This window comes from Mauremys reevesii, linkage group 9, assembly GCF_016161935.1.
Source record: "Mauremys reevesii isolate NIE-2019 linkage group 9, ASM1616193v1, whole genome shotgun sequence".
Taxonomy (NCBI): Eukaryota; Metazoa; Chordata; order Testudines; family Geoemydidae; genus Mauremys; species Mauremys reevesii.
Genome location: NC_052631.1, coordinates 23,928,281 through 23,943,569, shown reverse-complemented (window position 1 = coordinate 23,943,569; position 15,289 = coordinate 23,928,281). Strand labels below are relative to the sequence as shown.

General features: G+C 40.1%; 1 protein-coding gene across 2 annotated transcripts; it reads right to left on the bottom strand.

Annotated features, from left to right (window-relative positions):
* Positions 1-250: 250 nt before the first annotated feature.
* Positions 251-14,759, bottom strand: SLC33A1 (solute carrier family 33 member 1). 2 transcript variants are annotated; one of them, XM_039487399.1, is made up of 6 exons: positions 13,394-14,759; positions 9,441-9,631; positions 8,487-8,671; positions 6,905-7,022; positions 5,777-5,992; positions 251-2,680 (listed from the first exon to the last, which is right to left on the bottom strand). In XM_039487399.1, exons 1-6 carry the CDS (start codon positions 14,160-14,162, stop codon positions 2,513-2,515), a joined length of 1,647 nt encoding a protein of 548 aa, XP_039343333.1. In that variant the 5' UTR covers positions 14,163-14,759; the 3' UTR covers positions 251-2,512. The 2 variants fall into 2 exon arrangements, with proteins under 2 accessions (XP_039343333.1, XP_039343334.1); XM_039487400.1 differs by lacking the exon at positions 251-2,680 and adding an exon at positions 6,129-6,229 and having other exon boundaries at positions 5,824-5,992.
* Positions 14,760-15,289: the final 530 nt, after the last annotated feature.

The window sequence follows — 15,289 nt, the reverse complement described above, 5'->3', positions numbered from 1 at the left end:
TGTTAATTCCTCCCCTTCAAAACAACAATTTATTCCTCTTTATGAGACAGAAAAGATGTACCATTAACAGGATCATTTAGCAATCTGCCACTCAAACATTATAACTGCAGCATTTCCAATTTAAGCTATGTTAAAACACAGCACAAGATATTCCTTCATTTGACAGACCAGACATTGCAAGTAGTTATTAAACTATGTCTTTTACTTAAAGAAAGTACATTTCAAATACATTACTTTGTTTTACTATTGATTTTGGTTTTAGGTTTTATTTAGAAATTGCAAAGTTGCTCTGATGATTAAGCTACTTCAAATACAAAATATTTTATTAATAAGAATCACCTTGGCACATGTAAAAACAGTAATACAGAATTGCAAAAGGAAGGCCAACTGGAAAAATTTAGTTGTATATATTCTGCAGTCCATAAGTTTTTGTAAAAACAGGCAAAAAGTAAAAGCCATATTCAAGCCATTAGAGGACTTTTGGTCATGGCTGAAAACTGACAACTGCTTTTCTATGCTACTAAAGCTGGCAGTTATGTTGTTTGCACTTATCCAGCAGACAGCAATGGATTGAAATTAACCCAAATAATTTAAGTTTTATCTTAAAGATTTTGGAAAATGAAAATATTTCATGCAAGAGCTGTGCTTGTATATTCAAGTCAGTAGGCTTGATTTCTTAATCAGTTATTTTAAGAGAATTAAGATACTGTACAGATAATATGCTATTGCTAAACTGGACCAACACGCTGCAGAAAGAGGAAACTGGAGTTCATAACTCCAGCTATATCTCCATTCTGCGCTTCTGTGTTCTCTGATGACATCCAGCCAAATGCAAGCTTATCTTTTTATTGGGTGAGGATGGCAAGGAGAGTGGGGGGAGGTAGGGGAGCAATCTTTGGTACTCAAAAAAACCAACCAACCCACCCACCTTTCTCTCCCAACTGTTACCAATAATCTTTTACTCTCCAGACCTGAATAAAAACCCTACCGTTATGTTTAATCCTAATTCAATTAGAAAAATCAAGAATTAATGTTAATTTATGTCAGCAAAAAAGTGGTTTCCTTTAAAAATATTAAAATCACACAAGACAGGTGGAACATCTGATATTTAATTGAGTATTATTAAGAATCGGATATTAACCTGTCACCTTTAAAAAGGTATTTTTAATATTATTCAATTGAAGTAATGATGTATAACATACATCCAAAAAAATACACAAGTGCCTTTTCACTGGATATACAGCATGCTGTGCGTCACTAAGGTACTCAAGAAGCTAATTCATCTGCCTATAATGAATGTACCAAGCAAATCTCAATTAGAAAGTACCAGTTTATGAGTTTTTGAAGGAATTGTTGTAGATGATGCAACATATCTTGTTTGGTACAGTTAGTTACAACCTATTTCTTAACCAGTTAATGTGCTACATAATGAGCAATTTTATCGTCACCACACACTACATCTTTCAAAGGCACTGAATGTCTTTTGTTCACCTTTCTCTTCAGACTATACATGTTTATGACTTCACTCATTTTTTAATCTGTATATTCCAATTCTCACATAACACATGAACTACACAGCCAGTCACATTTCTCCCTCACAAATGCAAACAGAACCCAGTAAGGATTATGCCAGCTTTTATTATTTTGCAGCTTAGCCATTAACACACAAAAGCTTCAACACTCGATCTGACCCTTCGACACTCAAGGCTTACTAAGGGCACTGTGCAGCACTCATCACATAAATCCCATCTCATACTAGTTTTACTGCAAAAAAACCAACCGGATCTACTTTTTGAAACAAAGTGCCTTGAAACAAGAAGAGACAATAAATTAAAAAGCATACCTTTCAAATCTATAAAAAAATATTTTGTTTCTTATAAATCTTTAAAGCTTATAAAAGCCAGAAAATACATTTTAAAAGAGGCTTTTAAACACACTGTTTCATCCATTGAAATGTGGTTGTGGTCAGGAAAGTGATAAGAAAATGACATGTTTGTTCTACATTTATTCTTCCCTCAATCACTGTTATTTTATATATGCTTAGTTTACAAATTAAATATTCTTTTAAATGACAGCACTCCCAAGGCCAACTTGTTAATAGATCAAGCCAAAATTGTTTCTGCTTAACTTACTTTTTTAAAAAGAGAACACAACTTAGCTGAAAATGCTGATTTTGATATATTCATATGGAACAGTTTGCTTGTCTATAGCTACTGCACTGCAATTTAAGTGTTGCTTGTCTAAACGGATAAAGGTAGCCATGACTGAAGCTAGAGGACATAAATGTGTAGTACAAACTTGCCATTTTTGAGAATTATTTTTCTGACCTTAACTAGATTTTCACATAGAGCAAATGGTATTGCATACACAAATGCCACTTTTAGTGGTCTTAGTTTTCCCAACCATTTGGCATTTTAAAAATATGTATACTCCTGTTTAATGAGTATGAAATGTCTCTGCACTAAAACTAAGCTCTAACAACTTGCTAGTTCCATCCAGTATTTGAATTACATCAATTGGTCCTCTTGCATTTCCACGAAGATTGTCCTTCATCTTGCAGCTTTTTAAGTTTTGGCCCAAGAAGGAACCACCAGACAAATCCCAGAGCAACGCATATTATGGATTCTACATAATAACCATCCAGGGTCGTAACACAAGAGCCACCAAGTTTTGTACAGAGCTGTGAGAGAAACAAGCATATTTATTAAACAATTGAAAGATTTGCCCAGTATTTCTTTACAGTGAGACAAGTGCTTAACATTCAAATAGATAAAGGACTTTCGCTGTTATCTAACTATATTTTATATAAGCACACATTTTAGATGCCCAATTATGCTACCCTTCATAGTTGCCTTTTCCCCTTCTGTACCCCCTCTCCCCCACAAAAAACAAAAAAACAAAAAAACCACATTAGTTTCTTGCCCAAGAAGAAAAACAGTGGAATCAGGACAGGAAGACGAGCCACACAAAAAGGTACATCTTCCCCAATACAATAAACTATCTACACCAAGATTCATGCAGAGTCAGTGCTGCTGCCAGCAGCAGCAACTGCCACAGTTATCGGTGTTCCCTCCCCCCAGAGTAGGGTCACAGAGGGCAGCCACAGGCTGGCATTCAATGTGAACATAAATATGAGGAACACAGAGGGGAAACCTTAGTCAGAGAATCCCTCTTTATGGGGCAGTGAGCTAACCATGAGTAACAACTATGATCTTCTCAGTTGGGGGCTTCATTACACACAGATCTTTGGATTCCACTTCATTATTCACTCCCTTCTCATGGATGGTCAACAACCCTGCAGAGTTTATTAAATTACCTTCTCTCCCCCCCGCCCCCTCCCCCCATGTGCTTTTGATGATGGGGGCATATGGGCCTTGGGGATCAATTCAGTAATCAAAAAACAAAACAAAAAATCAAACCACTATGCCCAGCTCTTGCATTGCATAGATGGAAAAATTGCAATCAGTATTCCAAAGCCCATGAAAAAAAAAAAGTTCATATTTCAGAAGCCTAGACTCATTTTTAGAAGTCGAACTCTTGCATTATACCGTATTACAGACCTCTCATATTGTCTGCAGACATTATGTATTCATTTTGTCTACAACTATTGTTGGTATCTATGGCTATGCCTATGGAGCACATCTTGGCCATGTTTCCTTATACCTTTTAAAAAACACTTCTCTCCCTCCCCCAAAAAGGGTTTATAGAGCAAATTCAGTGCAGTCACTATGCATTTAACAGAAATGAGAAAGTACTGAAAGCAAGCTCCCTTCTCTAAAGTGCTGTCCAGACCAGCAACATGTGGTCAGGGAAGCAAAAGGAAGCGATACAAATGGGGGAGACATGGAAACAGACTGGAGGAGGAAGAGATTCACTCACCTGCTTCAGGGAGGAGGGCAAGAGGATGGGAGATCTAATTAGTAACAGGAATGAAGAGAGGTATACCCAGGAATCTCAGATTTCTCAGAGCTAGAATCAATTTTTTCCAGAATGGAGAGTTGCTCTGGTTCAAAGAAATCCTGCTTTGCTCCATACCTATTGTTTGGATCCAGTACTTATATCCCTAAAATGCTTTGTGCAATCGGTGTGCTTCTACAGCCCAAACAGTATCCTAAACACATAAGAGCATTCTATGGTGAAGTTTGAGCCATGAGCAAAAAAACCAAGGGGCTTGACTAAAGCAAGTGAGTTACAAGATGCCAGTTATTTCTTGCTTCAGCAAAGACATGAATTTGAAGTCCTCATTTCCCCAAATTTCTTTAAGTTGTGCTTGTGCTGTTTTGCTCTACTCTGTGTGCAGTAGCACAGTGCATTCTATTCTACAGAACATCCATGAGAGCATTAGAGAGAGTGGGAGTGGAGCCAATTTCACTGCTCTAGAAGCAGTGAAACATCATATGGTCAGGAAGAAGGGATGTTCGAAAATGGGGGAGTAAAGAAAGGCAAATTAGAAAGAATCAGAAGGTGACAGAACAGAAAACCCACTGAGGGGGAAAAAGGGGAAAAGAAATGGGGGGGGGGGGAGGAGGAGAAATATCCTGCCAAAAAATAAATAAAAAGCACCTAATCACAACATTCCAAACTGCAAAAAATCCTGGTCCATCCAGGCTTGAGGGATGCAACCACATCCTCTCTACTCCTGCTATTAATCCAGTCCTTCACTGCATCCCTGAGAAGTCTCGTCCCCCTCCCCCACACCTATAAAGAAAGAAGTAAACATCCTGAAGATGTAGTTTTCCAACAGAACCATATGTGTGTGTTTAATAACTGAACAGTAGATTCAGTAGGGGAAAAGAAAAAAAAACACCAAAAAAATCCTTCATATTAGTGGACATTTAATATAAAAAGCAACTGGACATGGGTAGGGAAAGGGTCCAGAGTGACCTAGACAAATTGGAGGATTGGGCCAAAAGAAATCTGATGAGGTTCAACAAGGATAAGTGCAGAATCCTGCACTTAGGATGGAAGAATCTCATGCATCGCTACAGGCTACTGGCTAAGCAGCAGTTCTGCAGGAAAGGACCTGGGGATTACAGTGAATGAGAAGCTGGATATGAGTCAGCAGCATGAACTTGTTGCCAAGAAGGCTAACGGCATATTGGGCTGCATTGGTAGGAGCCAGCAGATCGAGGAAAGTGATTATTCCCCTCTATTCAGCACTGGTGAGGCCACATCTGGAGTACTGCATCCAGTTTTGGGCCCCCCACTACAGAAAGGATGCAGGCAAATTGGAGTGAGTCCAGCAGAGGGCAATGGAAAGGATTAGGGGTCTGGGGCATGACTTATGAGGAGAGGCTGAGGGAACTGGGTTTATTTAGTCTGCAGAAGAGCAAGGGCGGGGATTTGATAGCAACCTTCAACTACCTCAAGGGAGGGTTCCAAAGAGGATGGAGCTAGGCTGTTCTCAGTGGTGGCAAATGACAGAACAAGGAGCAATGGTGGGAGAGGTCTAGGTTGGATATTAGGAAACTATTTCACTAGGAGGATGGTGAAGCACTGGAATGGGTTACCTAGGGAGGTGGTGGAATCTCCATCCTTAGAGGTTTTTAAGGCCAAGCTTGACAAAGCCCTGGCTGGGATGATTTAGTCGGTGTTGGTCCTGCCTTGAGCAGGGTGTTGGACTAGATGACCTCCTGAGGTCTCTTCCAACCCTCATCTTCTATGATTCTCTGAGACATTTTGAAGGCCTTTGAACGTGCAAGACACAGTAAGAGAAACCATTATTATAATATTTAGACAACATCAGAGTGGAGACTATCACACTTTCCAAACTTACTTCTGCAGCAGCTGTAGTTCCACAACTCTGTTCCTGTGCGCCTATACACTCTTTCACTGTAAGTGGATCAACAAGCCAAAGAGCTACCGTGGCGGGCCAGTTTCCTCCCAGATTCGACACAGTATTTAGAAGTGTCATATATGTTCCTCCAATCAATGGATCACTAACTTTGGCATTGAAAGCCATTATAGCAACATACATGCTGTACAATGTAATCTGATGGGGGGAAAATAGTAAAATTTATTCAATTATTTTTAATCTTAAAAACAAATTACTTGAAATACAGTAACATTTATTTTATATTATTGCAGTTCTTCTAGAGATCTGTGCAGTTAATCACTAGAAAAGTTACTTTGCGGTCAGGATTTGTCTGCATTCAACAACAGGAGGAAATCTTGCTATTTGCTTTGGCTCAGACATATGTAGACCCAGCCTCAGATATTTTGGAATTATCTGAAATAGATTTCAGGTATGATAGATCAAATTGAATATGCTTTAATAAATACAGGGTTGTCAATCAGATTATTTCAAAGAGAGTTCACAAACACTGGCCCTGTTTCAAAGCACACTGAAGTCGACAGGCTTTGTATTCAACCCATTGTGCTATTCCTAACAGTCAGTCAATAAAATGCAACTTTATTCCTGCCCTAAAAAGCTTATCTCACATTAATTTCTGTGTACTTTTTTTGGAACTACGTGATCATCATGTTGGTCAGACTCAAAGGCAAATGGTTCCCCTGACTCCCATTCAAAAGGGTTTCTTTAGCTCACTTTCAGAAAAATAAATTTCTAGAGGAAAAAAGCTGATTTAGCGAATAAAAGTGTGGCAGAAAATCTTTGATGCACCACACCAGAGCAAAGAGAAATCCTATGAGCAGGCTGACTGATCTGTTCTACTGTATGGGTTTGGTTATTCAGTTAACTAATAAATAGGATTATGAGATGGAGTTAACTCCATTGTATAATTTTATTTCAATCTCCCATTATAAGAGTGCCGGTATAATTAAGATGAGGACAAAGCCAGATAATTATATTTTTACAAGAGACTGAGAGTTATAAAGATAGTCCATTCATGCCCCCCGCAGAAAAATTCTATCTTTATGACAACAAAATGTAGCAACTTGTTACCTGATGTAAAGCATAACTCAGCAACACCACAATATAGTAATAGATAGGAAATCCTCCTTCATGTTGTACTTTAGGAGTCCACCAAACCAAAAGAGCAAATTCCAAGCCTATCAGTAACCTGTAACAAAAGGGAACAGACTTTAATTCTAGCTTCAGAATTTAAATATATGGGCATGACTCACTGCATATCTTGCAAAACTTACAGCATTCATGTGTGAGCAAAGATGCTTTTTTAAATAGTGATATGAATCAATTTATCTGAAAGATTATAGTAAAAATCTATTTAAAATATACCTAAAATGATTAAGATTGATACGAACTGTTTTTAAAAAATTATTTGAATACACACACACACACACACACACACAAGTGTGTGTGTATTCAAATGAATTTAAAAAACAGTTTGTACACACACACACACATATATATATATAAAAAAAAATAAAAGCAACTGAAGTTGTAAACATTTCATACTAAGCTAGTTTTGCTTGGCAGTGAATGGTATAGCTAAGGTTATGGAAAGTCTCCAGAAATAATCCTCTCCATTTTCAAATGCTCATTACTTTCAGAAAAGTTCTCTTTTGGGTGAAAACAACCACACGACTTACCTAAGGGTCTGTCTGTTTTTTAAAATTTGGAGCAAAAACTACTTACTCACTTTTGAGTTATTCAAGAGCAAAAGAGATATCTTTTTTAAACTGCAGGAAAAAAAAGAGTAAGACTTTTGTACATATATATATCCTGAAAGAATGGCTGAATTTTATATGCAGAAAATTGAAATTTTGCTATTTATTGAATTACTGTACAACAAATACACAATATTGATATCAGTTGCATAGATAGGGTTTGTGCTGTTGTATCACTGTGGAGTTCCATTTGTTTGACAGTGCTGCAACCATGGACGTATATGTGAAATCAGCAGAATCTAATTCCCTTTTTCCGAAATTTAAAAAGGTATTAACAACTAGACTACAGTGTGACATTTTAGACATTTAAGAGACATAAAATGCAAATGTTAAGTTTCTCATCCTTGATGCACCCATATTGCATAAACAGGCTGACAACTGTTTCCCTTATTCTCACAACTGAACCCAATGAGGTATATGGGACTACTAGCATGAGTATATCAAGTAGGATTTAGCAGATGAAATATTCTGGATTGCTAGTTATGGGCCAGGTTTTGCCATCCTTACACTGAGGAGTATCTTGCTATACAAATACAGCCACTGACTTTAGTGAAACTAATTGTAGAGTAAGGTACTACTTGAGTAAGGGTGGAAGAATATCACTCTGTACCGTCAGATGTACATCTTGCTTAAAGCAAAAGCAGCACAATTCTGCTTTCAAATATACACGCCCAACACTAACTGACTTCAACAGAAATGGCAAAGATGTATTGGAGGGAAAAATTGGGCCCTGAAATGTGGGCAAGTTTACTATGAGAATCTTAACTTGCCTATTTCTTTATGTCTGTATGTTTGAAAAGTACAACCGTCACATTATTTTTATTTATTCAGACTATACAATTCAAATACATCGTATAAACATAGAAGATTTTTACTTTCCATCATCTACTTTTTACCTAAAAGGCATGGCTTTGTAAAATGTGTTCAGTGGCTGCGGACCTGCAGTGTATTTGCTGATGATCAGAGGCAATATTATCTGTAAAGGTACGATTGGAACAGCTAGTAGAGCTAAGTGTTCTTTAGGTACTCCTTCTTCCACCAATTTAAGCCCTGTTACTGCATCCGCTGCTGAGAAGCCAACCTGCAATGCAAGTTATAAAGAGAATAAAAACCTGAAAGCCAATGACAAACTTTGCTAGACTATCAAAATTACATTTCTCCAAATATTAATACTCAGTAGTTTGGCACTTAAAATGAACTACAATTTGCCTTTTCCCCCCCTATAGTTCATTTCCAAATATAGATCCAATCCTGTTGCAAATTCTGCATGGGAGGACTCTTCACTTGCACACTGCTCATTGTAGTATCAAGGCCATACTGAGAAAGTTAAAAGCAGCAACAAATTTCCTGGTCATATGAATGATGCAGGTAATAATGAAAACAATCCATATAAAACTACTGAAACCTACATTGCACAATTTTGTTTGCCACAGAAATTAAATCTACAGTGCCACAGAATTCCAAAGACCCCGCAAAAACCCAAGTATTCTCCAAATTGCAGGTTAGATTTTAGAATTCCAAATGAGAGGAAACAGCCTTGCCAATATACTGGAGATACAATCAGAAGTTCACATAGACCCCAAAGAAAATTGTGTTGCAATTCTAATTTTAAAAAATGTCTTTACATATTGTAAACAATGTACCTAATTTATATCAAAACATTAAAAACAGGAGGTTTAGATGCAAGTCTTTTGTACAACTCTACTAAAAAACATGAATTATGCACACTTTAGATAATTTGCAACATGTAAACAGTGAAAAAAAATCCCTTTTCTGCCATGAAAGGTGAATACAGTTTGAAAACATGGCCCACATGTTATCAATTATTATTCATAAGTATATTTACTCACTTTTGCTGTTAAAATCAGGATACAGAAAGTAAGAACCGCTGGCATTCTTACTATCGAGAAGAGCAGTTTGTATGTATCAGTGATGCCTTTTGTTTCTTCTTTTGATGGTGTTACTTCCTTGTTTTCCTTTTTCAAGAGGGCCACTAAAGTAGTAGTTATTAAGAAGACAGCTCCCCAGAAAAATAGGAAATCTGAAATTAAATTGCCTCATCATAATTCAAATATATCACTGTCTAATATTTTGTTAATTAGCAGCTCAATATGGGAAATTGATTTATTCTCCAAGAATATACACAGATACCTTAGTAGATGGGAATTACAAATCATACCAATCATGAGTAGCAATAGCATTAAAACTCATGTAACCCCCAAAACTGACATAAAATGTTCCTAAATCTGCCATTGTTTGTTCTCCACTTTACCTGGAGGGAAAATGGCAAACTGGTGTCATTACAGGGATGTTTTGTATATTTCTTAGTTCCCTGAGCATGTTGGGGAGAAGAGTCTGGGGTAAAAGTGAAATTAAAATATAATCTTAAGGAATTTTAAATGTATATACAGCCTTTCATCCCAGAAGATCTCAAAATACTTTAAGGAAAAAGCACTGTGTAGTGGTTAGAGAATAGAATGGGAAAATGAGAATTCTGAATGTCGTTCTTGGTTCTATCACTGACATTAGCTCAAGGATACACAATATAACTTCTCTGTGCCTCAGTTCTACACCAACAAAATGAGGATTATATTTACCTATATCACAAGGATTTAAAATTTAAAGTGTGTAAGATCCACAGATGAAAGATGGTACAAAACAGTCAATTAAAAAGTTACTATACTACAATACTTGCACTGTCATTGGAGGGGCAATTATATTAATAGATTTTGTTTTAGAAGGAAGGAAAAGATTGTTTTAATAATTCAGAAAGTTACCAATCAAGTACTGTAAATTAATTCACCTAGGATGATATTCTGTACTGTGCCTCTCAAAGGTGTAGGATAGACAGGGAAAAGTCTATCCTTATGCCACCTTATGTCCTTCTGATTCCAGACAACTCCAAGGGCCAGAGAGGCCCCTGGCATATAACTAGCCAGTACACAGCATGAAGGACTTAGAGCACATCTTTACCACATCTTAGTATTTCTGGGGCAGAGGGGAGAGAAGAAAGTAATTTAAACTGTTTTCTCCTATTTGCTGCTTCCATAATGCTTCAAATATTTTAATAAAATAGAAAAGGCCATGTGGTTTGACAAGCCTGCATTGTTGATTTAGTCAGTCAACTGCCTAGATTCCTCCTCCTCCTCCAGAAAAAAAAAATAGGGACCTCAAATGATCTTTTTATACAATGTAAAGAATCAGTTTTCATTGTGCATGCACAACAACTTGACAGCACGTACAAAAACTGCACTGTGGTAATAGTGCAAAAAAGGTGCCACAGGGCAGAGAGTTGCTACTGCAGTGACCAATTTACTAGGATTGAGATAATGCTCAAAGCTGCAATCAGGAAGATATTCCTATTTTATACACATGCTTCTAATCAAGTCAATACTGTCAATTTGCACCAGCTGCAGTGATTAGTTTAGCTAAGAAAAGTATGCAGAAACAAACAAAAATCAATGAACTGTTAATTAAGTTTGGAAAGCTTAAATTTAACTTGGTAAAAGTAACATATCCTTCCATCCAAAATGTCCACTGCTGATCAGTATGCAGAGGGGGGGAAAAAAAATGTTAAAAATCTTTTTTAAAAATATCACTTAAAAGCTAATAAGCCTGTATTTAGGAGAGCATATAAATGAATTACACTCAGTGACAGTATTCCATGATGATAAAGTTCAGTGAAACATATTGGGGCAATTAAGCAGTTATTAATCTAATCATCCTTACGAATCCTATTCTACAGTCATTAAAATTATGTCCAACCAATAAATGACTACGGTTTCTTGCTAGTGCCAACATGTAAGACACTGATTACTTCCAAGTAAGTACACTAATGAAAGAAGTGTTATTTATAAACCTAAATTAGTGTAAACTTTATTTTGATGAGATTGAACATTAAGAAATATAAATTTCCCTAGCTGATGATTAAGTGTATCCAGGTAACTTGCCTTTCCCACCATCATCCAATTTAGCATTCAAGGACAAGTTCAACAGGTTTGGTTATTTTCTTTATGAATGCTTCCGTAATAGTCACATCTCTCTTTTGTAAATAATACGGTTCATGTAAACTAAGATGACCTGAACAATGTGGGTATGTGGAGCAGAAATGGACCTCCTTAGCAAAGCAGGAGTACACAACCTTATCCAGCAACCGATGGAATGAGAACAACCTGTCAAAAAGTCACGGTGGAAGGAGCCAGGAAAGTGTCAGAACTGGCGAAACAAGGAAGCTGCAGGGCAGAAAACGCTAGAGCGCCAAACCATGGCAATGTAGTTCCATTTGGTAAGTGTACACACAAGCCTGTTGGCTTGTATGCAACACCCAGAGCAGTACTGTCACTATATGATAATATTTTTCCTATATAAATTAGCATTCATGAACTTTAAATAAATAACCATGAGCAGGGCCGGCTTTAGGCCGATTTGCCCGATTCCCAAGAATCGGGCCCTGCATCCGAGGCACCTTTTAAAATTTTTAAAATTATTTATTTATTTATTTTTTAAAAACCTCACCCCAGCGGTGCTCAGCTCCACCGGGGTCTTCGGCGGCCCCGCTCTCCCGGCTGGCAATCCGAAGTGCTGCCGAAGACTGGGAGTGTCACCCGGTAAGTACAAGCCCCGCTCCCCCAGGAATCGGGCCCCACACTTGCTAAAGCCAGCCCTGACCATGAGAATTTTAGTGCCTGGGTAAGGGACCAGCTCGACATCCTGACATCCTCCATTTAACCACAGTACACAGACAGCACAAACCTCTGTTAACTCTTAACTGGAAAGCCCACCCCTAGAGGGAAGAGGAGAGTTCAGGTTCTTTAGCGTCTCTGCTGAGGCTGCCATATGGGATGTCAAATGTGGTGGTGTTTTTGTGAAATAGCGACAAATGAAGAGTGACCATCCAACTCAAATAGCCAACCCATGTTAAAAGTTTCAGTTCACTACCAACCATGGCCACACTGAACTAGTGACCTGGAACAGTTCCCAATTCGGATCCTCCAAGTTCCTTGGAAAGTTTAGTTGCCAATGGTCAAGCTTGTCACAGCACATATGAAACATCTATGCTTTAATAACTTCTGAAATTCCTAGGCAACATACATAATAAATACAACCTACATATTCCTGAAAACAAAAATACAGAGCCTAGTGACTGACAATACCACTGGGGCTGTTATGTCATGATTCAGGGATACTCTGTTTTGCAGGAAGGAGTCTTTTTTTATATAAAGACATATCATTATTTACGTTTCCAGTAATATGGCTTGAAAGATTCTTAGCATATCTAGTCCTCAACATTTATATCTTTGGGGCTACCATAAAAAGAACAACAGTGTTCATGCAAATGCAATATGATTTATAATCATATAAGAAAGAAAAAAAGATTATGTTTGTCTAGAAGAGGATCAGCTCAAAATAGCCTTAAATTATTTTCATCTAAACAGAATGAACCTTTAAAATTCAAAGTAGTGCTGACTTGACAGCTCTGAAAACTGAAAATTCCTCTATACTTATAAAAGCACAGGTAATGACACGTCAAAGTTTCCCCAAAACGTTCTGCATGCCTTAACCCTGAGCTAGAAGGATGACCTCTAAATTTAAAGGGTAGTGGCCTTCCCTCTCAGCCTCTTTACAGAGATTGCCAATTGCACTCATTTATCCACTGGGACCTAGATTAAGACCCCACATTTCACCTAACCAAACAGTCATTTTCAACCTGAATAACATTCAAACCTTTAAAACAAAGAGATTGAAGGTTCCAAAATCCATTACCACTATCATGATTTGAATTTCAATATAGAATAAATGATACCTGAAAGGGTAACAATTCCTTTGGGTTGAGGTTGAAACCGCAAATATTTGTTACAGAAGGAGGCAGATTCAAGGGCCAAGAACAAGACATTTCCCAAAAAATAACCAGCTGTTTGGCCAACAGAGTTACAAGTGGAAGCATAGCCCACATTTTCCCGGGACAACATAGTCAGTGCCCAGCCATCCACAGCAATGTCCTGTGTGGCGGCCAGGAACTCAAACAAAAAGAAAGTCACGGTGAGGGCCACCACATCAGGACTCTTGCCCTCCACATCGCCTAACAGGAAGTCTACCTGTGTAGACAGGTACATCATAAAAAAACCCAGGATGTATTGAGTGGGCACAAGCCAGGACTTGCGGCGGCCAAAGCTCTTGAAGTAGACTGCATCCACCAATGGGGCCCAGAGCAGCTTCAGACTGAAAGGCCAAAAGACAAAGCTGAAAAAAGCCTGGTCCTTATAGCTGACATTCTTGCTCTGCAAGATGAGTGGGATGCTGCCTGCCAACCCCAATGGTATACCCTGTAGTACATAGAGAAAAAGGAGGAGCAGGATACTACCCAGTTCTGCCCGATATCCTGGGGCCACCATGTAGGATGGTGAGTTATGCTCCTGGAGCAGTGCCTCCGTGTCATCTTCTCCTAGTCTCTCAGTGTGATTATCCATGTACGGAGCTAGTGGTGGAGGCTTGATCTCCATGTCCATGGACTGGTGGTAGCCGCCAGGCCGGCGCTGCCGGCTGCTGTCCTTGTAAGAGATGGTTGGGCTCATGTTGCACACGAAGTCCGGAATTTTTTTGGACAGGGGATCCACTGTTCCCCGACAATCTTACAGTGGCAACGAGCAGCTCCTGCGCACTGCAAGTCACTTGGGACGCAAGTTCCCAGCTCTGCCCACCGCAGGCCAGCGCGGGATGGGCATACGCAACTCCAGGGACAGGCTTTCCAGGCGGGGGGCTGCTCAGCTTTCCCCAGCACAGAGCAGGGGAGTTTCAGTGCCCTCTGCTCGCCGGGGATCAAGTCTTCACTCCGTGCGTCACCTCTTCTGTGGCGAGACGGTACAAGGAAGTTCAGCTCTTCCCCTTGCCGGGAAGCGAATGCGCTGCGAGGGGGGTCACCGCTCCGCCGGGGGGGGGGGCGGTCAGCGACTACCGCGCGAAGGGGGGGGGTCGCTCCCCTTTACGGCTCCTCTCGCCTCACGCGGGATCTTCGCGGAGGAGTCGCCCCGCTCCCGTCCGGCACCGGCCGCTTGCTGCCCACCAAGCCTCCCGCTAGGTGCTATCAATGGGCTCCAGCGCACTACTTCCGGCTACCCGCCCGGTTGGGTCCGTCCTGTAATGGCTCCCCCGGAAATACTCGCCAGCACAAAGCTTCCTCCGAGGGGAAAAGAGCGGAAATCTCGCGTCCGCCGCGCCTGGCAGGCGTGGTCCCATCCCATTGGTGGGGAGGCGGGTGACGTTTGGGTCTAACGAGGCCGCTCTGTATAATCACATTCCACACCCTGCCACGGAGCAGCGCCGCCTCTGGCCGTCTGCTGGAACTACTCTCAGGTCTGCGGCAGCGCCCCCGCCGGCTTCTCTAGGAACCGTTGCAGCTCTGCATCTTGTCCGCTCAGCTGCCAGTGGGACTGTCCTCCTCTCGCCTGGGCTGTGCCCCCGCCTCCGCCCGCTCCACATCCCCAGCCTGAGCTTCCCACTCTGCCACTCTGGGGTTCCCACCCTTCTCCCTCCCCTCCCACAGCTAGAGACTTTCTAACCCTTACTCCAGCCTTCCTCAAGGGTCCCCAACACTTCCTGCAGCTGCACATACCACCCCCAGCTGCTCCCTGTCCAAGGCCTTCCTCTGCCCTGGCTTCTTCAATATCCTGCAGTCCCCACCCTGCCCTTGAGGCCTCTGTAT

Excerpts from the sequence above, each read along its gene's own strand:
- SLC33A1 (XM_039487399.1), bottom strand. The coding sequence starts at position 14,162 with ATGAGCCCAACCATCTCTTACAAGGACAGCAGCCGGCAGCGCCGGCCT. Across the intron at positions 9,632-13,393 it reads AGGAATTGTTACCCTTTCAG|ATTTCCTATTTTTCTGGGGA; the intron begins GTATCATTTATT and ends ATTTAATTTCAG. Across the intron at positions 5,993-6,904 it reads TGAGTTATGCTTTACATCAG|ATTACATTGTACAGCATGTA; the intron begins GTAACAAGTTGC and ends TCCCCCCATCAG.